The sequence below is a fragment of the Bombus affinis genome, chromosome 6 (assembly GCF_024516045.1).
Source record: "Bombus affinis isolate iyBomAffi1 chromosome 6, iyBomAffi1.2, whole genome shotgun sequence".
NCBI classification, from domain to species: domain Eukaryota; kingdom Metazoa; phylum Arthropoda; class Insecta; order Hymenoptera; family Apidae; genus Bombus; species Bombus affinis.
In genome coordinates this window covers 623,712-649,667 of record NC_066349.1, presented here as the reverse complement: position 1 = coordinate 649,667, position 25,956 = coordinate 623,712, and the positions used below count along the sequence as shown (strand labels likewise).

Genomic DNA, 25,956 nt, shown 5'->3' with positions numbered 1-25,956 from the left:
AAACTTTATAGAATAATGTAATATTTCTCAATAAAGTTAAAATTAATATATTCAATTTACACAAGATCAAATAATTATTCAAAAAAGATACAAGTCTCATAATCACACGCACAAAGAATTTTATAGTATTATGAGGCTATGTAGTAGCAAATATTATTTTTATATCTTGCTTATTTCAGTGAATAAAATTATATTAATATAATTCTTATGCTTTTATTGAATGATTAATTACTAACATATGCCTACAACCAATTTTATTTACAAAATGATCTCTTTATTTGTCATGTTATTTAAATCATACAGATTTCTGTATTGTGTATATGTTCAGTTTTGTAACTAACTATGTACAGTGATAATATGACATTTTAATCCACGCAAACTATAAATTATTAACAAACTTCATACGACATAACGCATTCATGTTTTCTAATTCCAAATTTTGAAATTATGTATAGTTCATCTTATTAATTTGCATATATACACACGTAATATAATTCTTACTACACATAATATGTACATAATATACACATCACATATATGATATAGCGTAAACTAAATGTAATTCAGTAAGTTAAAAAGTAATATAGGTTGCTACAAATAATGATAATGAAATAAAAAAATATACAACAAACGCACCATCATTACGAGCGGAAAAGGATGCTTATACACCCGAACAGGTGACTGATATTGTTGAACCATGTCACAACGTCTTCTTACAAACTGGCTGCTAATTTAGACTGCAATATAAATAGAAATGAATAGAACTATAATAATTGAACTTAATGTAATTAAATAAAACAAATCAGGTCCACTAATAACTAACCGAAGAAAAAGCAAATTATATAGGTTACAATGTTACAATAAGCCGATTCTTAACCTTCTTTTATTTTATTCAATATTTATGTCACTGCACTTTATATAATTTAGAAACAATTTTGGCACGAAGTATTTTGAGTTGTACAAGTTATAAGGAAAGATTCGACGATTAGTGTTTACATCATATAATACAGAAAATAGAAACAAAAAAAAACACAAATTGCACAGAAATTATAATGAACTTTGACAAATGTCGCAAATCCAACTTGCCATTGTGTGTAACCAACTGTAACTATTCCAACGTAACTACAATCTAACACAAGAAGTATGACACAGGTCCCTATATTGGAACCAATCAGATCGAAATAAACAAAGGACCATTAAACAGACAAATTTTAAATATTGGAATAATTTGAATTGTTCAATGTAAAAATCTTTCAAATAAGGCTCTCATATTAATTGTAACTGTATTAAAAAAATTTATGTACTTGTTACAATTGAATAAGTAAACTATTCTTACATAATTATAGATACTATATTATACATAACAATGTATAGGAATTTCAATATGATTTGAATACAATCTTAAGATGTATTGACTTATATCTAAATTATCAGTATGTATATGTAAATGAATATACATGAACTATCGTAAATTTAAGTAATAATTTTCATATCTTTCGCATAAACCAATTTGTAGTAACGAAATTGATATGTTCAGATTCCTGTTATACGATATTAATCGATATTTATTTAAAAAACAGTATATTTATTCATTGTGGATATCATCTTGTATTATCTACAGATGAATAGTATTCTCTTTAGATAAAAGAAATTTATCGATCGTTTGAGGCGCTAAAGACAAGCATAACATTAATATAGGATATCATAAATCTAATGCTTCGAAAAAATAAATATTATTGATTAGTAATTGTGTAGAGGGTAGTAAATTAATTTTTTGAGTTCCATAAAAGATGGGAGTAGGTAAAAGTCAATTTTCTGAAGAAGAGTTACAAGATTACCAGGTATTTGCTTCTCTTTAATAACTCAGTATCCATAAATTTTGTTTAATTATTTAATCTTATCTTATTATCATTATAGGATTTGACATATTTTACGAAAAAAGAAGTTCTGCAGTAAGTATACTTAAATAATTTAAATAATATCTATTTAATAGCTTCTTGTAATAGTTAGGAATATACAGTGATTATTCTAACACATTGATTTATCTAATATTAGAAAAAGGAAGATGCAAAGCTATTTATATTCTGCATTTTACAATAATAATATAGATATTACTTTAGATTTTTAATCTTTCGATGTAATGTATTTGAATGTATTTATGGAAAATAAAAAACAGATTTAGTTTTGTATTTTACATATATGTTTCAAAATGAAGAATAGATCTGTTTTAATGTGATATTTTATACGTATTTCAAGTACAAATATTTTATGTTATTCTGATTATTGTGTAAAAATATTTTATCCTCAGGCATACAACATTTGTATTTATTATATCTAAGAACCATTAATGTTCAATATTTTGTTAATTATACAGACACGTACATACAGAACATGCAATAAAATATCAATAATTTTATGATTGTGGTTATTCCTATATAGTTATTATGATCATAGAATTAAGAACAGTTCTTATACTCTTATGTATTATTATGTATTATTAGCAACTTTTCATATTTCTGTATTTAAACTAACAGTCTATATATTGAAAGTCACTAATTCATGTGTGAAATTTTGACTTTGTATGACAGTGCACATCAAAAGTTTAAAGCACTTGCTCCAGAGAAGGTTGGTCATAATAGAAATGCAAAACTTCCAATGTCTAAAATCTTACAATATCCTGAATTAAGAGCAAATCCTTTCGGAGACCGGATTTGTAAAGTTTTTAGTTCTAGTCAAGATGGAGATTGTACTTTTGAAGATTTTTTAGACATGATGTCTGTTTTTAGTGATGCAGCTCCAAAAGCTGTAAAAGCAGAACATGCTTTCAGAATATTCGGTAATATTTACATCTTATTTGTCAGTTTCTTTATAACTTTAATCTATTGATTGAATTATATTGTATACAGATTTTGATGGAGATGATATGCTTGGTATTGGAGATTTAAGACAAGTTGTAGATAGACTTACTGCTCCACAAAGATTAAACGAGACTGATATGCAACAGGTTCTCCAATATATACTTGATGAAGCAGATTTGGATGATGATGGTGCACTTAGCTTTGCTGAATTTGAACATATTATAGAAAAAAGTAGCGATTTTTCAAAGTAAGACGTATAAATTTTATTGTAATTTTTATTTTGTTATGATACTGGCATTAAATTTATTTTAACATATTTATTACTTTCAGGAGCTTTTGCATACGTTTATGAGACATAAAATATTGATGAGAAAAGTAGTAGAAAGACAACATAAGACTGAATATTATATTAATATCGAGACACTTCAATATGGTCAATAGGCCTAACAATTTTTACCATAAGAAAAATTAATTCTGAGAATTTAAAAAGTGTGGTAATGTTTCCCGAAGGCCTACTACGTGCTAAAATTAGTTTCCTTCTTCCAACATTACATTATAGAATATTTTACTATTATAAATTAATGGTACATTTTATTTAATTAATGTTTTTATTACTAATTTTTAAGAAATATTAATGTATAATAATTTCATACTAAAACAAAGATTAATATTTATACATTAATATTAAATTCACTGCCTTAAATGTATCGTTTGTTTTGTTTGCTTTATTAATTTTATATAAAGATACTAGAATTAAATTTCCTTCTATATTATGAGATATATAATAAAGAAATGTTTCTGTATGTATATCATGTGAGTTATTATCAACTCATTATTACCTGTTTCAATATACTATCATTAGTTTTTAATACTACTTGTTCATATTTATATCTTTTTGCATTGAAAATATTAAAAATGAGTTTAAAAACTATGTGTGAATAAAATAAGTTATTATAATATTTAATTATTTTATTTTTTAGACATTGTCTTATATAGTGAAAGATCAGGAAGATCAGGAAAATATTTGTATTGAATCAACCGGAAAGTTCGTTCAGATCATTGAGGAATTTGGTCGACATGAAAGATCATATTGAAAAGTTTTTCGCCGAAAAACCAAAGAGGTTCTGGAAGGATGGAATATTCAAGTTGCCTGAAAGATGAAGAAAGGTTGTGGAACAAAATGACACCTATATAATTCAATAAATGTATATTGAATCGAAATGTAAATCGGAACGAACTTTCCGGGCGACCCAATACTTGTACACAGCGATTGTACTTAACGTTATTTTTTTGAATTCATGTAACAACAAACTTGAATAACTTTGGGATACTAAATTATATAAGTTTATGTATCCGTCTTGGAGTTGACTATACATCTATCTAAAAAAATATACCTAAACGAAAACAAAAAAGAAATAGTTTTACCTTCAAACCTTACAGGCACTTCTTACTCATAAAAAAATATTTATCATGAAATGCCTTTAAAATGTCTCAAAAGTTTCTGTATAACAATAGTTTGAAATAATCACAAGGAGAAAATATAATGAGGAATCTTGTATGTGATGTAAGATTCTCAAACGATGATACATACCAGCAGCTTACCTCGTACAAGTCATAGAGAAGAATAAATGTTCAATAAGATTAAACAATAAATATTGCATTTTGTAAGAAGAATCATAGAAAATACACGAATTATGAGAAATGGTAGTTACATAATACAATATAATATTCGTCTACCTTCGCACTTGTATGAAATAAAAAGGTTGAAAATAAGAACATGAAAGAAATTAAGCAAATATTAAATGCTTAAATGATTAACTATGAACTAATTTACGACTAAATGATACCTGAGAGGTTGTTTTAAAATAAGGACAAAATTTGATAAAGATCAAGGATATCCATAGAAACAAATCTATCCTTTAAATCTTTTGCTTTCTTTGTCTATATATCCTGCATTGTTAATTCATTATGCTGTTAAAATATCCAATGTGTAAGACAAACAATGGAGAATGGAAGAAAATTTGAAAGTTAAAGCAAAAGAAACACCATAAAATATAATGAAAAATGAATGAAAAATAAATGAAGAATAATTAACACATGCAACGAATAAATACAGTGTATATTATCTCAGAATTGATGATTGTTACTAACATAGTGAAAGGTGAAAAGTATTCATACATATGCATAAGTATCAATTTTAGTATTAATTTTACACTTTTTTCTTCTCACCATTTTACGTATTTACTTTTCTTAAGGCTTTTGTGCGATTGAAGTTTACAAGTAATAAATCAATAATTTCTTATAAAAAAGCAATATACACTTATGCTCTCATCAGTGACAAAAAATTTTGACAAATAAAAAATTATTATTTAGCTAAAGAAAATATAGAGATTTTGTAAAAAAGGTAAATATTTTACAGGTTTAGTCAGTGAAAAATCATATATAAAAGACAAGCATATCAGAATGTAGAAATTGTTCTCTCTAATAACATGTGTATATCGTTAGACCATTAGAGAATAGTGCTTTGAGACTTATTACTACATAAAAAGTATATAAACTATAATCCATAAAATTAAACAAGTATGAGAAGAGTTTCAGAATGTTGAAATTTAACTATTCTGAATTATGAACACAAAAGCATATGTACATAATATATAATAAGGAAAAATATTTGGATTTATTTAATTCTTTATTAAAATTACTAAAAAAAGACACTTTGGTTTATTCTATAGGTTCAAAATGATACTTAAAGTGCATCATGATAACTGGAGAATCGGTCTGATGAAAGCTATCCTACGTCATCAGAAATAATAGAGTTTCTCAAAGAGTAATATAAAAGCGGAATGAAAGCGGTGAGATAATAAAAATAAGTTCATAATTTACTAACAAAATACGATTGAGACAATATAATACATGTTACATAACAAGGTAGAAAGGTCAGTAGAACATAGAAGAAATAATGAGACAATCGTTTGTAAGTCGATGGTTTTCGGAGCAAAAAATGATTAGGGAACGGTTCTGTGATTAATCTAGTGCAACGGAACAAAGCGACACAATTACACGAAGAAATAGAATTCATATCCAACTTTCACACGAGCACAGGGTGGTTGAAGCGGTTTAAAAATCATCATTCCATTCATCACGTATCCATAGTATGCATTCACAGCGAAAAGTGAGATACTGATAAAACGACAGTCAATTATTTCATGCTACATTTATTACTATACTTGAGCAGCACTTTCAACTTCATAATATCTACAATATGGATAAAACTGAATTGACGTAAAAGTATAATTATCGTTTTATAATTATTATTACATTAGTCTTTTATTAACAATCGAATTAATAGACGGTAACAATTTAAAAATGTAATATATTATATATATTATACGAACGTAAAAAGCATTTAATGTTTGCATGAAATAATATATGTAACATATATGTAATATAAATATAGTAATAATATTGTAAATATATGTAACCCTTACAAGGTCACTATTTTATTTTCAGAACTTTAAAAAAGCGTTTCCTGTGTATGTCCTGTAATTTCAGATCGTATTTATCATACGATTTAAAATGTATTAAGAACATTACATTATTAGCAGTAAAATGTAAATAAACATAGAATTTATTTTAGTAGGTAATTTTTATTAATAACAAAATAAAATTATGACTAGGTGGTAATAACTACATATGTAATTGTAAAAAATAAAACTGACGTTAACCCCGCGAACATTATAGTTGTGGTTCATCGCTGAAAGTGTAGAATGTACTTCACAGTGGCACGAATTTTCTTCCACTAGCGTATACGTATGTATGTCCATTATAATTAATACAGTATCTTGAGGGCTGACTTTACTATTGAACAGGAAAAAATAAGTTTAAAGAAGACGATTAGCGTGATGAGACATTGGAAGGTATAAACGCAGAACAATCTCATAGTACAACGTACTCGACATAAATTTTTATAAACCGATTATATCCGTCATTCTTTTTATGAATGCGAATCGAGTTCAGTTTTAACGCATGCGACATAATCACTTAAATGGTTAATGTATTTTTAGAATGCTTGTTTTATAGAAAAAAGTTTGTTCATTACCATGTGCTTCTAAAACCACATAACTTTTACAAAATCCATTACTTCTCACATATTTTTTAAAAAGAAAGAAACGTTTTGACTATAACAATAAAATAAACAGTACATTTTATATAATCAATTATCATTCTTAATAATACATTGTATCAATGAATATAATTTGGTAAAGACAATGAAGAATACATATGCATATTATATGTACATTTCTAGTTATGTAGAAAAGAAAATAAACTATATTTTTTTATCTCAATAAAAATATATGAGATAATAAAAATTACGCAACATATAATAAATAATGATTGAGGTATTTCGTAATTTTGTAAAATATTGAGCAAGAAGAGAATGCAGAACGTAGAATATATAAGGATTTTTAGTGAGATTACCTAAAATACTGTGTCTAACGAAGCACTTGTAACATTGTCAAGATCGAAAAATAATAATGTTACAAATATAAAGTGAAAGTTATTTGTGGAGAAATATTCAATTTTAAACTAACTACTTGAGTATTTTAATATAATTGTAAGTAGCATTTTTATTTGAAATTTTAACGACGTACCTTTAGAACAAAGATTTTTCAACAGCTGATTTGTCCATTGTAGATATTTGATTCTTTCGAGTGAAAAAGTGAAGAAATAATAAGTAAGTCGCGAGTGAGAAACTGAATTATATAAAGCTAACGTAACAAGAAACAATTAATTGTTTTTGTTAGCATTAAGTGTAACGTCCAAAGGTTCGTCGACATTATGCGATGGACTGAGTTCTTGTTGGGGTAGCTGATGGAACAAAGTGGCGGTCGGTGTGTGCCTGGGTGGACCCTTCACGGTGAGATCCATCTCAGCCTCTTGAGGCCTATCTCTAGCGGTTAAATTGATGTCTCTTTCTACTGGACTGCCGCATATTCTTGGTGGAGAACCACAACCACATTTCATTCTTTCTGGAGACTTTTCACAGGTCAGCGAATATCTGAAATGTAATAATTGTCCTTTCTATGAGAACGAAATTTTAGGGATAAAAGTGCAAAATATATATTATCACACATATATAAATACTATTAATATGTAAAAAGTCGTAAGCTAGTGCACCTGGTTATAAAAATAAAGTGTCTTTCCGCATTTACATAAACAGGTATATTTAAACAGGTATATAAAACAGCATATATTGCACAGTTATAATGAACACATTAATTCAATATCTGAATGTATGAACATAGATACATCTAATCTCGCAAATTATGTGTACCTACTAGGAATCACAAACATTTTTATACTTATGCATATTTTTTATATTGTAGATACTAAGTACACACTTCATATTTACTAGCGTTCACCTACGTACTTATGTATGTATATAATATTTGGAAGAATATCCCTTATTCTTATTTTCTTGTATTCTCCTTTATCTTTTACATATTTTTACGTAGTTTCAATAAATGAAATGTTTCATTCTGTTATGGAACAAAATATCTGTTTCGTCGTAGTTAATGAAAGTTTTTCTCCAATCTATCATATGTCGTAGAAACGCTAAGTATATAATTAAAAAATTACGTATCAATAAATATCGTCTGTTTCTTATTTGTTTCAACTTTACAAATTTAATTAGATTATATTATATTACAATAGATTTAATTATTCTAAACTGGAAACTTGGTCAATCGAAATTTCATGTTTGCATTCTAAAGATTATTTTAAAAAACTCAGTACAAGATGACCAATCTTATTCGAAATCTTATTGTTTGGTATGTTGCAACAATAATTTCCTCCATAGTATTGAGAGCAATGTAACATTATTAATTGCTGTATCCTTTGTATAAAGTAGCTATTATTAGAAAAGTTTAAATAATTCAAAAGCTGAAATAACGTACAATTAATGAATTAAGAACTTTCCTCTTAATCCTTTATTAACTTGAAATTTCGAATAGTACTATTTCTTTATATTATATAAGATTGATGGTTTTGCTACGACAGGCGCGTATGTGTGCGAATTTTTTCATTTGAATTGAAACATAAATGTCGAAAATACGCGAGGATACGGCATATTCACATACTCTGTCGAATATCAAGAAAATTAAATATAGAAGTTAATCGATCAAAAGTCTAATTTAAAACACGCCTATGTATACTTAGATACTAGATAGAAACGGCATAGCGCAGTTGTAAATTGAAGTTTTAAGAAGGCTAACGATAGGCTAGGATTAGAACGTATATCTACTTCCGAAAGGCAGGGAAGAACAGTTAGGAGAGAGAGAGAGAGTGTTTTGGGTTCACGCCGTGTAATAAATAATACGTTTCGATACTCAACATTTCAACACTGTCCATTGATTTTACGATTGCGTTATATCGTTTTGCGTAAATTCTTGTTCTACTATTTGCACGTTTGAATTAGTAAAAGCAGAATACGATTAAGGAAAGTAATTTTATTACCCGTGAGGAGGCGGAAGAATCCTGTAATCTCTGCAAACGGATAAAGTTGAAGCGTCAGGTATTTTGTCCGCGTTGCTCGCCGTTATAGTTATAGGTGGTCCGTTGGTAGAAGCAGAGGCTGAAGGCGGCGGTGGCGGCGGAGGTGGGGGAGGCGGGGGTGGTGGTGTCGCAGCATCAGGTCGTTCCAAAGATGCTGTAGGTGGCGGCCTTAAAAGAAGGGGTGCTGCACTTCCTAATCCCAAACATCGCATTCTCCATGCATCTTGCAACAATTGCAATCGGGCCTGTTTCCGCCACTTCGCTCGCCGATTCTGAAACCAAACCTAAAATAGCAAATAATTCGCGTTATTATTTCATAAATAAAATAAGTATTTTCAGCTGAAAAGTAGCTACACACGCATTATGAATTACCGATAGGAACTTATTTTTGTAAAATGTCGATGCTACAGACTTTATGGTTTATAGTAAAAAACAGGCGGCAAATATATTAGTTAAATAATTTAGCACTATTTAATTTTTTATGATATTTTAGCTGTGTTTAGATGGACTTGTAAAATAATATTGCAGATTTTATTTTACTAATCACGCGTATCGATTATAGAAATAGGTTTTTGAACGTTTTCTTGTCATATTATAAATACAACGTTTAATACCTATCATTTTAGTCTATTACCAATTTTTCTATCGCTAATCAAATATTTCCTTATTAACTATTTGCTTAAATGTTTCCCACATGGAACTTAACGTCAATGCTCCTTACGGAACAAATTATTCGAGCGTAGATCGATGGTTACAAAAAATTATTCTCCACAAAATGTAGATCGATATTCGCTATAAATTGTAATGAAACATTAGCGTTACTTTTGTAATTTGTATAAAAATAAGCACTATTGTTATTTAGTTACAATAATATAATTTAATTATAAAACATTCTAAAATCATGTACTTGTAAATATGCCCCGCAAAAATGATGATCTTTTCAACTGTATAAAGTATTCTGTTTTATTATATTACCTCTTCGAAGCTCTAAACGCGTAGTGCAGCTTGTCTCCGTCAAATAGCGAAGAATAAAATGGCCGTAGCAAACGAGGTTTTTGAAAGGTTCTGTATCCATCAACAAATTCGAAAGAAATTATAGTAGTTGGGTGAATAGAAAATTTTGACACAGAATTTGAGCTAAACATAGGTAGATACTAATCAAACTGTGGGAAATTATATTTTATAAACAGACTTGAAGACACGTTACATCAATATCCACCTAGCTCTATAGTTTTCGAATTATTTTTTAAATGTTTTTTCCATTATTCGAATAATTCTAGTAAAAAATTTTAGGCGACGTCAATTCCAGATTTAAAAACGATTGGAGAGAGAAATAAAAATCTCTTACATACATTTGCATGGTGTCTAAATAAATTGTAATTCGGTTTTGTATAAAGAAGGATTTATGCATAAAGCAATATCTATAATAAAAGGCGATTTTTCTAAAAGTAAAATACTTTTAATAGTCCTGTTAATTTGATAATAAGAAAAAAAAACAAAGAAGAATACCTATTTATGGATTAACAGGGAAAAATATTTATGTTTATTAACCTGAACACGAGCCTCTGAAAGTGAAATCCTAAGAGCGACTTCTTCTCTTAGGAAAACGTCAGGATAGTGCGTTTTCTGGAACAGCGACTCCAATTCTTGAAGCTGTTGCGGAGTGAAAGTTGTCCGATTGCGTCTCTATTCAGACATGATTAACAATAATTAATGATCGTATAAAAATATTTACTACTACGTTTTATGTCCCTAAACTTATGTCACATAATTGATCTCGTTGTCAGATCAGATTATCATAGTATACCTACATGAGTGGCGTTGGAAAATAATACAAATTATTTCTATTGATTTTCCTGTCAAATAAAAGAAAAATAAATAAATAAATAAAAATAAAGAATGGGAAATACTAAAAGTATTAAAATATTAAAAATTAATTTAGGTTTAATTTTAATTACAGAGAGACCATGATTATACTAAATTATGTTGAATTTTATTTCAATTCACTTTCTTATTTCTTTACATCAACTTATTTCACTTTACTATTCGGAAAAATCTTATTACTTTATATAAATATAAGAAAATTTCTATGTTTGATATTAAGTATGTACCTATCGTAAGTAGGTACATATATCCTTAGAATCAATCGAATTATTTTCGTTGTTCCGATTGTTCATATTATTACGTTTTAAAGCAACTGTTTTTTTAATTTTACTCATTTTTCTCTGTTTTTAGATTTATATATATATGTATAAATATCAGTAGGTACGTTGGCTGTACCTTCGAAAATCTGTCATCTAAAACCTAACGAAATGTTATTTAAATAATGTACGACATCATGAAATTCCAATAAACCTTCATGATATGCATACATACTTTTAATATACAAAGTTTCAAACTGGATAAATATTGGTAGATTTTTTAATTTATGCAGTATGTTTACACACTGTTGCAACTAATTTCTTTGTTTACCTACTATGCATTAATACATGCGTTCATATATTATACGTAGGTATATACTATCTATACCTATATTATACATATATACACACACACATACATAATTAATCAATTAAAAGATAAGATAACAACAGGTTTTTTGTACGTTTGGAAGACGGAAGGTAGACGAAATATACATGAAGGCTATACAACGAGAAAATATTTTGAACTGTAGCATAAAATTAATCGACAGGAAAATAAAAATCATAAATGATAAAAGAATAAAAATAACCAATTCTTTTATTTTAGAAATACAGTTTACAAACATCAGCGTAAGAGGATAGGTTTATACATATATGAATGACGAATATATATTTTCATTACCTTTTTAAAATTTTCAGTCTTTTTTTATAACTGCTTATATTATAGAATTTATTACATATAGGTATATAAATTTGAGATTGATCGTTGTTACGTAATCGCATAATGGTTAAGCTTTCGGCATTTAGGGTATTTTTCATATTTAATAAGAATCTTTTATGGAACAAATTACATGTATTTTGGCAAGTATATTATTACGTTTTAACGTAACTTGTAACGTTTGACAAAGCTGTAGGTATATGAATTAATCATCAGAGGAGTAGTTCCTTCGTGCTTTTTTTCGGTTCATTTTTACATCCCTTGTGCTTGCAGATTAGTGCGTTAGTAGAGAATTTTATGACTACGATTTTAACTACGATTTTAGGTATAACAATGGTTCATGTATAGATTCTCGTCTGTTACAAATAAATGAACGTATGTTTATCTCTACTTTTTTGATTATATATATATATATTTATATGTAGGAATAGTTAATAGTCGATAGCTATCGCAGCGAAATACAGCGCAATACTGACTTTAGTCAGTTGTCAATTATGCACCTGCTTATAGTTAGCGCTGGAATTCTCTTTAGCGATAATAAATCGTTCGTAACGATCGGAGAAACATCTTACAACATTCAGTTAAGTACAAAGTTTGAGTGAGTACATATTTGAGCGTAAAAACTTACAATTAGATTACTACCAAAGCAAATGTACCAAGTTGGTACAATCTTGTAAAGAAATAAATCGATGATTCATTTATACGGTAAAGCAGAACATAATAGAACGTAATCGCGATCAATCAATATTTTACTTACTCGAGTAATACGCAAAAGAATCAAACGGCTCTTTTATAACGACAGAATTTGTTTACATATGGATATGAATCTGACGACAAAATTTTTCTCTTGTACCTACAAACGTGTACAATATTTTTCAGTCACTGGTTTCCAATAAATGAAGACAACCCGCTTCGTAACGATTAAGCGATACCTAATTAAAACTAGCTAAACAGCACTTTTGCCGTTAATTGTTATTTTGAATATGTTCCTATCACACATTGTTTTTACAGCAGTAAAGCATTATATCGTTAGATAATAATAAAAGGTAGAATTATACAAAATATGCATCGGTGAAGATCGTGTGTGAAAGAAGAAACACGGCAAAAGCAAATTGCGAGGCAGAAGGGAGAAGAAGAAGATTCGACAGATACTTATCGAACACGAGTTGGCTGCTTTTAATAATACAAGCAGGAATATGTGAAAATATAAAAAAAAGGAGCTAAACAGTAGCAAAAAAGAAACGTACACTGACCTGACGACGTCTTCCAAACATATATTCGGTGAGCAAGTCAGCCTGAGGGCCTAAGGGTGATAAATACGGGCCTGCCATCCTTTCGTAAGTTGTCGGTTGTTTGGCAAAACTAACAAAGATATAGCTTTGCGTTCTTTTTACCCTGGAATCTCACTGCGAGAGAGTCGCTTTATCGTTCTCGATAGACGACACCGAGAAAACTGAAGTCTCCTTTCGAGAGTTCACCCTCGATCAAGCTCCGAGTTACGTGCAGAACGGGGGTTGGTTTATATCACGGGATTGGTCCGCCGATTCTAGGGGCGGTACCACCTCCATGGAGATAAGTACACACCCCTCTTGTGGAAAATTCACTAAATCGTACCGCGCAGAATTTTTTCTCCAAAGAACGTTGATACCTGAATTTTGATTTTTCAAGATTTTCTCTCGCTTTTTACAATTTGCATTCTCGAAACTCTCCTTCGTTCGCGTCGTTTGTTATTCCACTTTGTTCATTAGATAATTTTCTTGCCCCGTTAGCAATTTTTCTCGCAATAGTCACATCGTCTATTTAATATTCGTTTTAACGTTTGCTTAAGCTCCAATTTTTTCACCTTTCATTTTGAATCGAGGTTATAACTTATAACTAGAAATTATACCGTCGCTATACAGAACGAGAACGTTATGCTGTTGCTGCGATGAAAACGGAAATAGATGGATGAAAACAAAACGACGGACTGAAACGTTTAACGTAAAATTTCTTTGGCCAAATAAAAGTTATTTAAAAGTTGCATTCGAAATACGTATTCGAGCGATTTGAGTAGTTTGGATTATCAACGGCTTATTATTAACGGCTTTAATAAGTTACGTTTCTAACGGAGTATGATCAGCAGGTAAGTTATATCTTTAATCGTTATAAGTACAAACTACGAGTACCTATACCTACGTAGATACCATTTTTATGCGAATAATTTAATCATACGTCTATAATTTATTATTAGGCGGCGTTGGGACGAAGTTTGTAATTTCTAAAATAGGGCAAAGTATTCAAAATTCATCGTTAGTATCTACATGTTGTAAATTAACTAAAAGTTAAGCGCAATTGTAATCGAATTTTGTTTTGAATGGTATTATATTTAGTCACTAACTATATGCGATCTAACATTGTGACGGGTAGAAATTTTCTTCTTTTCCGTACTTATGTCAACTTGATCGCGCGTTTATTACACGGAAATATCGACAACGACAATATTATACCTGCTTTATCTCAAGAAAATAGTGTTCCAGCCAACTGCAATTTTCTGTCATTTGTATTTTATTTCTTCGAGATATCAAACTGAATATACCTATACGGTTGTATTATTTCAAAGTATATACATACTAATTTAAGATAAAACGAGACGAAAAGATATAAGAATTAGGGAAATAGGGAAAAGCAAATGGAAATAAAGAAGTAAAAAGTGACCGAGGAAAAGTGGGAGAAAGAGAAGAAGACCGCTAAAAAGATGGAGCTGCGAGGGGAGGAAGAGAAAAAAAAAAGAAGAAGAAGCGTAAGCAGAAGAAGAGGTAGAGGAAGAAGGTGCGCGAGTTTAGTGATAGGAGCCGTAGCGAAATCCAGAAAGTGATGCTCGGTATTCGTATAGCATAGCGCATCAGACAGGCACATACCCCGAAGCCATGTAATTCATTACTAAAGCAATCTCACCCTGCCCTATCTCTGCCCCTCTCCTGAACCCTATCCAGCCCTGCACACCCTCTCCTGACTTCAGCGGTGCGCGCGCGTTATAATATAAAAAAAAGGAAGAACCAGCCGGATGAGGAAGGAGAAGGGCCCGAATAGAATAGCGCCCCTGACGACAAAACAAAATGAAACACAAAGCCGTGTTTTCATAATTAAAAAGATTGCATGCACTGAGTACAGTTCTCTCTTGCTCTCGCTTTTTCTCTCGTTGGCGTTCTATGCTCGCCTCCTGTACGGAGCCTTTCTGTTCGCTACGCTGTATTTCTCTTTTTCCCTTTCCATCTGATTTTCTCTGTGATTGTCCGCCGAGTCTTTCTTTCTGGACGACGCTCTTTCTCTCTCTCCCTCTCTTTCTCTCTCTCTCTCTCTCTCTTACCCTGACTCCTCTTTTTATATTCTCGCTATTTTAATGATCCAAATACCAGCAAAATGTTTTTATATCAATTTAATTATAACTAGATTGTATTAATTATTTTTCCTCAACGGACATTCTTTAGGCAAATGAAATACGCGATATAAAATATTGACTCGTTCCAACGTTTTCCTTATTTGGCAAATTATAACGTCGTTCTTGACGATACGTATAGATACATAAACGAACAGCACGGTAATACGTATACTCGTTATGCAATATTTATGTACTTTGTTGTATTATGTTGGTGAAAGAAACTACGGAAATAGAGAAGAGATCGGAGAGAAATTATCAAAACTCGTGCATTTATTATTTTCTCTTTGATCTACTTTTTTGTTTTCTGTCTTTTGTAGTTGCCAGAGATATATGGTATATTTGATGGAAATGTAGCGATATATCTATTGCGTACGTTGCTTTCGATAGGTATATTTACTTATCGTTTGATTAATCTCCACATGTATACATACTTACGTATAACAAATCCATATGTATTAAGCGAATCTCTGTAGCTCTACATATACCAAATAGTGCATTATTTCCTTTTTTCTGTGATCTTCGTATACGATATAAAATGATACGAAATATTTGCTGCGTGTTAGTCGGCTAATATTAAATATTTACAAAAGAGAAGCCACCTCCGATTTTGATAATTTTTTAATATGTCGTCTAAATCACCGCCTGAATCGTGTTGCGAAGGTTTTTATTATAACGGGGGTAAATCAAACGCATGGATGGCAGAGGGGCCTTTTCCGTCGTACCTTTTCCTACACTCCCGCTTGGTGAAAAATCTAATCTTAAGTCAAACTCGTTTCTGTTAGGTCATCCCATAAGTTCGTTCCGTTTTTGGAGCGATTATATACGTTAAGATTGTTTAAATACCTTTCGGTTTAACGAAAAAATGTAATCCTCCTCTCGTTCTACAACTTCTTCCCATTTTTCAAGTGCATTGGTCCCTTATCGCCGTATGTTTATAAATCGACACGTGAAATGTATACACAAAAGTCGGCACGAACTTATGGGATGACCTAATATTTAAATTAAAATTAGATTTAAATTGGCTTAGATTTGTTCGGGCCCACACTTTTATCCCGTAACATTAATCCTATAATACACGTATACTTATGCGATATTAAAGCATAAAATAATAATTTTACAAAACACCGCACTGTTTTATTTATTTCTGTCGGGGCCATTAGAAATACCATCGCTATAGCTCACGATAAGAGAAGTAAACACGAGCATTCGATTTACTACATTTACGCTCTATTAGATACAAATGGTGTCCAAAAAATTATGTATCTTTGTGTAAAATATTTTTTCTAATACATTTTTAATTTGCAATACTGCAACTTGAGAACATATTAGAAAATCATCGAAATCGGATGTGGCTCTCTTCTTTCAAATGTTTACCGTGTTTTCTTTTGTATTATCAAATAAATACGACCATATCGAAGATCGTATATGTAGTTATTACAAAGAACAATTGTATTTATCGTTAGGTTATTCTACTATTTTATTCTACCCTATCTATTCTAGTCTACCCTACTGCTCTACTTTTATCGCTCAATGAACGTTACACATTATACGTATTCCTTTACCTATGTATGTTTATCTATCCTTCAAGTTGTAAAAGTACATAATGTGTATTCATTGAATTGTACGTTTCTCTCTTCAACTTTGGTGCAGAATATAATATATACCTAAACGTAATACCTACTGTGAAAAATCATGTGAATCTGGAACGTTGAACATTACGAATACATGTAAGAATATCGCATTATGTATTAACAACAGGCGCATGCTTCGGATTGTAACAACACTAGTTTGCAAATATCAGTGTGTAGTGAACGTTTTGTCGTCATAAATTAAATTTTATGCCGTAAACTTAATGCTTATGTAGAAATAATACTTGACAAAAATATACTAGTTCGTTTAATCGTTTGAAGAATTTCAACCATACTCGTGTACAAACATGGTTACATAAATCATCCTATTTATTTCGCTGTTAATACTCATTTCTTCTTGAACGATTTTTACGATATATTACTACGAAATAAAACATCTTTGAGATCTTTAAAATTCACTACTATCTCACTATCTAATTGTAAGTATGTACACGGATAGTTATAATTTATAATATAATCGACTTACTACTATGCTTAGTGAGTGCTTAGACCTTAAACTACTCGTTTATATTAGATCGTCCGACAAATTTCTTTCGTTTTATAAGGAAATAATGGATGCACAACATTTTTCGTTTTATATTATTTTATCGAATTACGTATGATTCATTTTCTTCTATCGAGATAAAGATCGCAACGTTCGACAGATTAGGTTTCATGTTTGTATAAAGATGCGTTGTTGTAAAAGACGTGTCTGTAGAAGAAAGACACTTTTGGACAATCTAATGTGTAAGTAGGTATCCATGTATGCACATACCTATTTCGCAGTGATTTTAAAAAGATATATAGGTAACCACCTAAGTTAAAATTTCGTATGCGATTTAAAAGTACATAGGTATGTACCTATAAATACAATTCGATACTTTTACTAACACATTGATTATATTTTTATTCCTCATTCTTAAGTATAAAATTCTTTTTTCCTATAGTAAAATCGGCTAATCCCAATAGTTATTCTATCGATAATCCCTTACTAATCCCTTACAATTTATAATAAATATCGTGCCCACCATTATCCCAAATTATTTATGTACATATGTACTCACAACATATATATATTATTTAAAAATAATATTTGAGTACGATACATTCGGCAATTTAAGCTAAAAATCGTAGTTTAAAAAAAAAGTTAAAGATACTAAAAAAATTAAAAGTTATTAATAATAGGTATCTATCATGAAAAGATCGAACAAGTTATAACAGTTTAATTAATAAAAAGGAATATTACAAATATTAATCGTGACAAATTGTTATTATAAAACTGAATTCTTTTCTCAATTAATGCTAGACGATAAATAAGTATTTTGTACTTAGGTACTGCAACGTTTTTTTCTAAAGTGATAAGTCTTTTCCTTAAGACCATTGTAGAATGAAAATGCGTTATTGTAAGTTATTATAATATTTATTGTTATTAAATATAAAAATTATTTATTTGTTATTACTCATAAGTAATAACATATATTCACATGTATGTAATTAAGTAAGTATATCTGTGTGTACATTGTTGTATAAATACGATGCAAATAAGAAATTTTTATATCACTTGCATTTATTTTCAGAAGAAATGATAGATATTATTTAAATAAGACATTTCAAAAATGATTATTTAGAAGATACATTATCTCATTTAGCAACATATTATTTTGATATAATTATGCGTTAGTTTCTTCCACTCATTGTATTATTTATTAAGACTATTATCCTCACGAAGAAGAATAATCATTTTATATAATTTATTATTTCGCATTTGAATAAATGTTTCCTGAAATAATACCTATAAGAAATAATTTGTTGTTTCTTCCGTAAAATAAAAATCTTCTCACAGTTTCTCCCGCTCACAATTTCAAACCCGTATTCTTTAAATATTATCGTAATTATAACGATTCCAAGAGCAAATATCGCTATGTTGTAGATAGAATAACTTGATTATGTTATTTATGACTTAATCGTATGCAAAGTATAAGTGTTGTTTAAAGTTCAAATTATTTGTTATTTGAAAGAGTTAACAAAAATGGAAAAGCATTTGAAAATAATTTATTTAATCTTGATATGAAATAAAGTTACATTCTCTATTTCTAAAGTAAGAATAATAAAGTGGTTGGAACGATTTATTATTTCAGATTGTTATCTTTTATGTTTATTTCAAATAAAATTTGAAACTAAAATTTAAACTATCTGTAATCCTATTTCTAAATCGTAACTTACAGGAATAGGTATATTTAATTCACGTGAATTGAAAGTAACTGTTGTAATGAGAATGAAAAAAAAAAAAAATAATTAAAGAATTAGGATAAAATTTAAGGATAATTATAAAAATTAAGGCAGTTACGTTTAAAGTACGATATTTTTACTTCATCGGTCCTATAATTAATTATTTATTTACATTAAGTACGTGTACTTGCAATTACAATTACGCGTACGGTATACTTATAAGTATCTATCGATTATTTTTTTTATCGTTAAATTATTTAACGATTAAGGAAATATATAATTTTCCAGTCACTTATTGTCAGTACTATAGGTAAATTATAAATTTATATTATTACAGTTTATTCAATTCGCATTTGATCTTGTTGAACGGGTGACCTGCAGCTCTTCTCCTCTCCGCCCCTTGTTTTGTCCGATGCCCTTGTCATGACGATTTCCTAAGCCAGACGATTACTCATCATCCCCCGACTAGTGGTACAACAGAACGACTACACTGACGAGGTTATTTTAATCAACGAAACCACGTCCTCCCCTTACCGCCACCGCCCCCAACCCCTTACAACAAGGGTGCACATGAAACCATAGTGCTACCAGGGAGATCAACAGGACGGGCCAGACAACCGGATGTTATCATTTCTACAACATTTCCATTGTATTCCGCATTTCATCCCCCAGAACTTTTTCTTTCTTTCTTTCTTTCTTTCTTTCCTTCCTTCTTTCTTTCTTTCTTTCTTTCTTGCATATCCTTTTTTATTCGCTCTTACTTCTCCTGTTACGTTAAACAATTCTATTCTACTAAATATTAATATATCCATCTCGAAATTTGTTTAAAAAATTTTTACGATTTTAGATTTACCTTCGATCGATACTTACTACATATGTACATGTTTATCTATAATAAATAGTTGCTTATTCTTTACATAACGCGTACATATTTGAAAAGTAAGTAATATATCAAGTTAGAAAACTACTAAAATTGAGAAAATTACCGTACTAAATTTGTCTCAGAATTTGAAAATGTTCAAATAGTTAATTTTCAAATTATGTAATTCAAATAGGATATTTCTTTGCTATCGATTTTAAATAGATAATGTCGATAATAATTGTTACGTCGCGTGAGATGGTCCGTGCGACATCCTTCATTACCTCAATAAACCTAAGGACCCACCATAAACTTTTCAATTTAATTGTTTTAATACATGGTATTTAAGTTAATCTGTTTATCCTGAAGGATTTTCTAATCCTAGAAGTGTTTTCATGAACAATGACACTCACTAGCAACGTTGGTAGGAGATTTCATCCTCCTATCATCATTCATTAACGTTGACTATAACCAATGAGCATCGCAGATCGTTACCCTCACTTTACTAACGAAAAGTGTGAGCAACGAATCCGATTTCTTAGTTCAAAAGGCATTCCCACACCGAGCTTTGCCCCGTAATAACACGAGAACGGACTTCACTTCTTCTATTACATCAGAAGAGTTAACTTCTTCTTCTACGACATCAAGAGGGTCAACTCAACTTCTTCTTCTATCTAACTAACTACTACATTACTACATTCAACTGTAAGGGACTTATTCTACTACGACAGAACATTCAGTGCATCTCTATCGGGTCTTCATCCGTCAAATATTCGTCTACGACATTTATATCACACGTAACAAGGTAACTTTATCTTGTAATAAGTTGTTGGAAATATAAATATTATAACACGTTAATCGCAGTGTTATACCACATCAATCACCCCTATTATCCCAAAAGAAATAAGGGGATCGATCTGTTCGTGGTGTCGATTATTGTAATCGTAACGGGAATTTACGACTCCCGCTGACGCGCTTCCTCGCGAACGCATCTACCCGCAACTGGCCGAAAATATAATAATTAACCACACGATTTGTAGAAAATAGGAGAATAAGGCATAATTACGTTCATACAGATATTATATATTACAATAATTAGTCTATAATTATAACTACTTTTATTATTATACGCTCTCATTGACGCATACATCGATGATTTGTAGATGTTTGTGTGAAGAGGACGTAGGTCGTGAGGATTAATAATGAGATTACTCGTTTTTGTAACCGTCGAATATATTTAAGGCAATAAATTAATATACAGCCGTAGACGTTAGTCGTTAGTACGAAGTATAAATCGCAAAATAGAATCGCGGAATAAATACTCGTAAATGCTCGTCACGTAATAAGATACTCGAAGATACTCTAGATGCTGTTAGATACTCGATATGTACTCGATATGTACTCGATATGTACTCGATATGTACTCGATATGAACTGTGTCGCTCGCGATCGCACTGTTTATTTATACTGGTCGGGGGAGAGTCGGAAAATTCAAATTCGTCTTCATTCGACGGTTGCATGTAGCGGCTACATTGTTTTGCCCGGCATTTATTTGTTCTTACATTACTTGTAATCTAACGGTCTTGATACTCCGAGGCAAAACAACAACATGATTTGAATTGTCCTCTACCTCATGTGCCGCTACAGATTCATACTAGCTTGTCATTTCTATGAGGTAAAAGAAATATGCGAGGTACGAATCCTATCGGGGCTCACCAATCTTTGTCAACAAAATCACAAAACTTTTCATAACTCATCGCTCTCCAGCTATGTAAACTCCCGTCCCGTTTTCTGGCGTAGTATGGATCACTACCAACACCAGTATCAACACCAGCAGCAGTGCCAGCAACAGCAGCAGCAGCAACAGCAACAGCAACAGCTGCAGCTGCAGCTGCAGCAGCAGCAGCAGCTACAGCAGCAGCTACAACAGCAACAGCAGCAGCAGCAGCAGCTACAGCAGCAACAGCAGCAGGAGCTGCAGCAGCAGGAGCTGCAGCAGCAGGAGCTGCAGCAGCAGGAGTTGCTGCAGCAGGAGCTGCAGCAGCAGGAGCTACAGCAGCAACAGCAGCAGGAGATGCAGCAGCAGCAGCAGGAGCTGCAGCAGCAGCAGCAGGAGCTGCAGCAGCAGCAGCAGGAGCTGCAGCAGCAGCAGCAGGAGCTGCAGCAGCAGCAGCAGCAGCTACAGCAGCAACAGCAGCTACAGCAGCAACAGCAGCGGGAGCTGCAGCTGCAACAGCAGCGGGAGCTGCAGCTGCAACAGCAGCAACAGCAACAGCACCCGTACCCGCTCCCGCACCTGCGCCCAGTCCAGCACCAGCACCCGCTCCAGCAGCAGCACCCGTACCCTTACCAGCACCAACACCTGCAGCAGCACCTGAACCAGCACCTGAACCAGCACATTCACCAGCTCCTGCACCAGAACCAGCACCAGCACTTGGACCAGCACCCGCACCAGCATTTGTACCAGCACCCGCACCAGCATTTGTACCAGCACCCACACCAGCATTTGCACCAGCACCCGCACCAGCATTTGCACCAGCACCCGCAGCAGCACCCGCAGCAGCACCCGCAGCAGCACCCGCAGCAGCACCCGCAGCAGCACCCGCAGCAGCACCTGCGCCAGCACCAATGCACCAGCAAATGCTCCAGCACCACCACCACCCGTTCCAGCACCACCACCAGCAGCAGCACCAGCACCACCATCAGTAGCAGCATCAGTACTACCACCAGCAGCAGCACCAGCACCACCATCACCAGCACCATCATCATCAGCAACAGCACCAGCACCAGCACCAGCACCAGTACCAGCATCAGCCCCAGCGCACCACCACCAGCACCAATGCACCTGTACACCAGTGCACCAGGACCAATGCACCTGTACACCAGTGCACCAGGACCAATGCACCTGTACACCAGTGCACCAGGACCAATGCACTTGTACACCAGTGCACCAGGACCAATGCACCTGCACACCGGTGCACCAGCACCAATGCCCCAGCAAACCGACGCACCAACATCAATGCACCTGCACACTGGTGCACCAGCACCAATGCACCAGCAAACCGGCGCACCAACATCAATGCACCTGCACACCAGCACACCAGCACCACCACTAGCACCAATGTATCTGCGCACCAGCGCACCAGCACCACCACTAGCACCAATGCACCTGCGCACCAGCGCACCAGCACCACCACTAGCACCAGTACACCTGCGCACCAGCGCACCAGCACCACCACTAGCACCAATGCACCTGCGCACCAGCGCACCACCACCACTAGTACCAATGCACCTGCGCACCAGCGCACCAGTACCACCACTAGTACCAATACACCTGCGCACCAGCGCACCAGCACCAGCACCAGCACCAGCACCAGCACCAGCACCAGCACCAGCACCAGCACCAGCACCAGCATCAGCACCAGCACCAGCACCAATGCACCAGCGCACTACCACCACCACCACCACCACCACCACCAACGCACCAGCACCAGCACCCCCTTGACAAACCCCACTTCGAATGACGTCGTCGTCGCCGGTGCGCGGTGCCGCAGCCGCTGCCGCTACTATCATTAGCATCACCCTCTGCAAGAGTAAGACGAAAGTAGTAGAGGGAGTAACAGCACTGGTACTCTATTCATTTATACATTAACGTAGAGTTCTCTGTAGAAGAGCTGCGCAGACTCACGATCGGTAGGAGAGGATAGTAAGCAGACTGGAGGAGAATCGAATATAATACAACCTTGGTCGGCCGTTTTTATGAAATGCATAAATAAACGAACGCGCGTTTTTACAGCGAAAGCATATTAAAAGTCTCCGCTTTTGTCACTTGGATTTTTCCCTGCCGTTTTGATATTTTCTCTTTCCTTACTTATCGTTTGTTTAACGTAGCCAAAGAATATTCATATTCTGATAACGTATTTCGCTACATTAACAATAAATATAGGTAGATATGATAGGTACAGCCTTCTTTCGAGTTGCTTATCCAGTAGTTTCTATAGAAGATGTTGAGTATAACCGAATAAAACAAATCGAATTGCTAATAAGTATCCTATGCATATCGTCGCGTCGCATTAGTTCTCAACTGATCTAATTTCATTTTTAATAGAAATGTAGTTAACCTATCCACATATGTCTCATTGGTAGAGAGAATAGATATAAATTCATAATAACATGATGAAAGCTCTATTTAGAAAACAATAAATATTCAGTTATTTTAAGTCCTAACTTCATACAACATATAATATTAAACTTTATAAAATTCAAACTCAATTTTCTCATTGCCAGTTCACGAACTAATGGAAATGGAACAGTTAAGAATGACGGCAACGATATTATACTATTGATAGAATTATCGTATTTAGTTACAAAAATATAATTATATTTACATCTTTTGATACATAAAATTTCGTTTGAGAACATCGTTAGGCAGATTTGCAATGTACACAATTCACAAATGGATGTCCACCATTTGTAAATTTATTTTCATTGTTCACTATTGATCGTTTTGGCAATAACTTTATATTATCGTAGCAGTTATTTTGTCCTACATATTCAAAAAAAATGTCCAATCTATCCGACTGTTATATATCGTTTATTCGGTACGAGAATATACAAATTTGTGCTACTGTGGTATCAGAGAACAAAACTAAATTACATAAAGTAAGTAAATGACAGAGTATATTCCTAACCAATCTATTGTATATGTATTACTAGTAAAAATTATTAATCTGTTTTAGTACTATACCCCACAGCACGTCCTTTAAAATGAAATAACTTCTTTAAAATGGGATCAAACGATTTAATTCTCTTTCTTTCTTGATAAGTTAGGAGGATTAATTTGCCGAATGACGTGTAAAAAGATGTTCAAAAAATTGCAATTAGATTAGAAAATCGCGAAGAAACGATAACGGTGGCTTTCTACAACTTCTTGATCCGAGCCTATTAAGAAAATTTATACGATACAGTTTGTAAATTTATATATGTTGGAGATGAAAGGACACGGAAGCCTTCCTTTTGGAACTTTGCGAAAATCCCCTAACATTATAATCTAGATTCTAATCATAGCCGTAATTAAGCAATTGTCGTCATTCAACCCGATTGTATTTGTTCGAGATTTGTGACATTGAGCTTAGGCTCGAGGCGACAACCAGTCGCCGAACGTAGTCGCGGTCAAAGGATGAACGCTTTGTCCAACAAAGATATGGGGTAATAGTATAGCTCTCCTTAAAAAGAAATAGTTGTAGCGACACTAGACAGTAAACATTCCAACGGTCTCTATCCCGTGGCTTGCCACACGCAGACCCTATTCTTCGGGTAAGCTCGAGGTCCAGTTACAAATATTAAGATTTAGTTAACTAAATTCCTTCAAACAGACAAACAGTCTTTGTCCCGACTACGGCAAGATAAGGGAAATCTATTTTTTTCACAAACGACACTTTCCACTAGCAACTTTCCCTCAAGGGCGGCTAGCATCTTTCTCTAACACCACCAACATGGAAATTGACCAATTAACGGCAACGTCAATTTCCCTCACTTTCCGAACGAAGA

General features: G+C 32.6%; 3 protein-coding genes across 11 annotated transcripts in view; 1 reads left to right on the top strand and 2 right to left on the bottom strand.

Moving 5' to 3' along the window:
* Positions 1–1,211, bottom strand: part of LOC126917841 (protein real-time) — a 52,477-nt gene extending 51,266 nt beyond the window's left edge. For 3 of the 5 annotated variants that reach the window (XM_050725171.1, XM_050725174.1, XM_050725175.1), the window contains exons 1-2: positions 824–1,080; positions 637–737 (exon numbers count right to left, since the gene is read on the bottom strand). In XM_050725171.1, coding sequence (XP_050581128.1) covers positions 637–699 — 63 coding nt within the window. In that variant the 5' untranslated portion in view covers positions 700–737; positions 824–1,080. The other 2 variants (XM_050725172.1, XM_050725173.1) reach the window with 2 other exon arrangements.
* A 276-nt stretch (positions 1,212–1,487) lies between these two features.
* LOC126917853 (calcium and integrin-binding protein 1-like) lies at positions 1,488–4,923 on the top strand. Of its 2 annotated transcripts, XR_007711097.1 has the most exons (6): positions 1,488–1,841; positions 1,918–1,952; positions 2,589–2,836; positions 2,907–3,105; positions 3,189–3,442; positions 3,839–4,923. XR_007711097.1 is itself a non-coding variant. In XM_050725219.1 (5 exons), exons 1-5 carry the CDS (start codon positions 1,791–1,793, stop codon positions 3,208–3,210), a joined length of 555 nt encoding a protein of 184 aa, XP_050581176.1. In that variant the 5' UTR covers positions 1,488–1,790; the 3' UTR covers positions 3,211–3,665. The 2 variants fall into 2 exon arrangements, 1 of the variants encoding a protein (XP_050581176.1); XM_050725219.1 differs by lacking the exon at positions 3,839–4,923 and having other exon boundaries at positions 3,189–3,665.
* Positions 4,924–6,485: 1,562 nt separating this feature from the next.
* Positions 6,486–25,956, bottom strand: part of LOC126917847 (palmitoyl-protein thioesterase 1-like) — a 70,573-nt gene continuing 51,102 nt past the window's right edge. For 3 of the 4 annotated variants that reach the window (XM_050725197.1, XM_050725198.1, XM_050725199.1), the window contains 3 exons: positions 10,965–11,099; positions 9,375–9,697; positions 6,486–7,917 (listed from right to left, as the gene is read on the bottom strand). In XM_050725197.1, coding sequence (XP_050581154.1) covers positions 7,647–7,917; positions 9,375–9,697; positions 10,965–11,099 — 729 coding nt within the window. In that variant the 3' untranslated portion in view covers positions 6,486–7,646. The remainder of the gene's footprint in view (positions 7,918–9,374; positions 9,698–10,964; positions 11,100–25,956) is intronic. The other variant, XM_050725200.1, reaches the window with a different exon arrangement.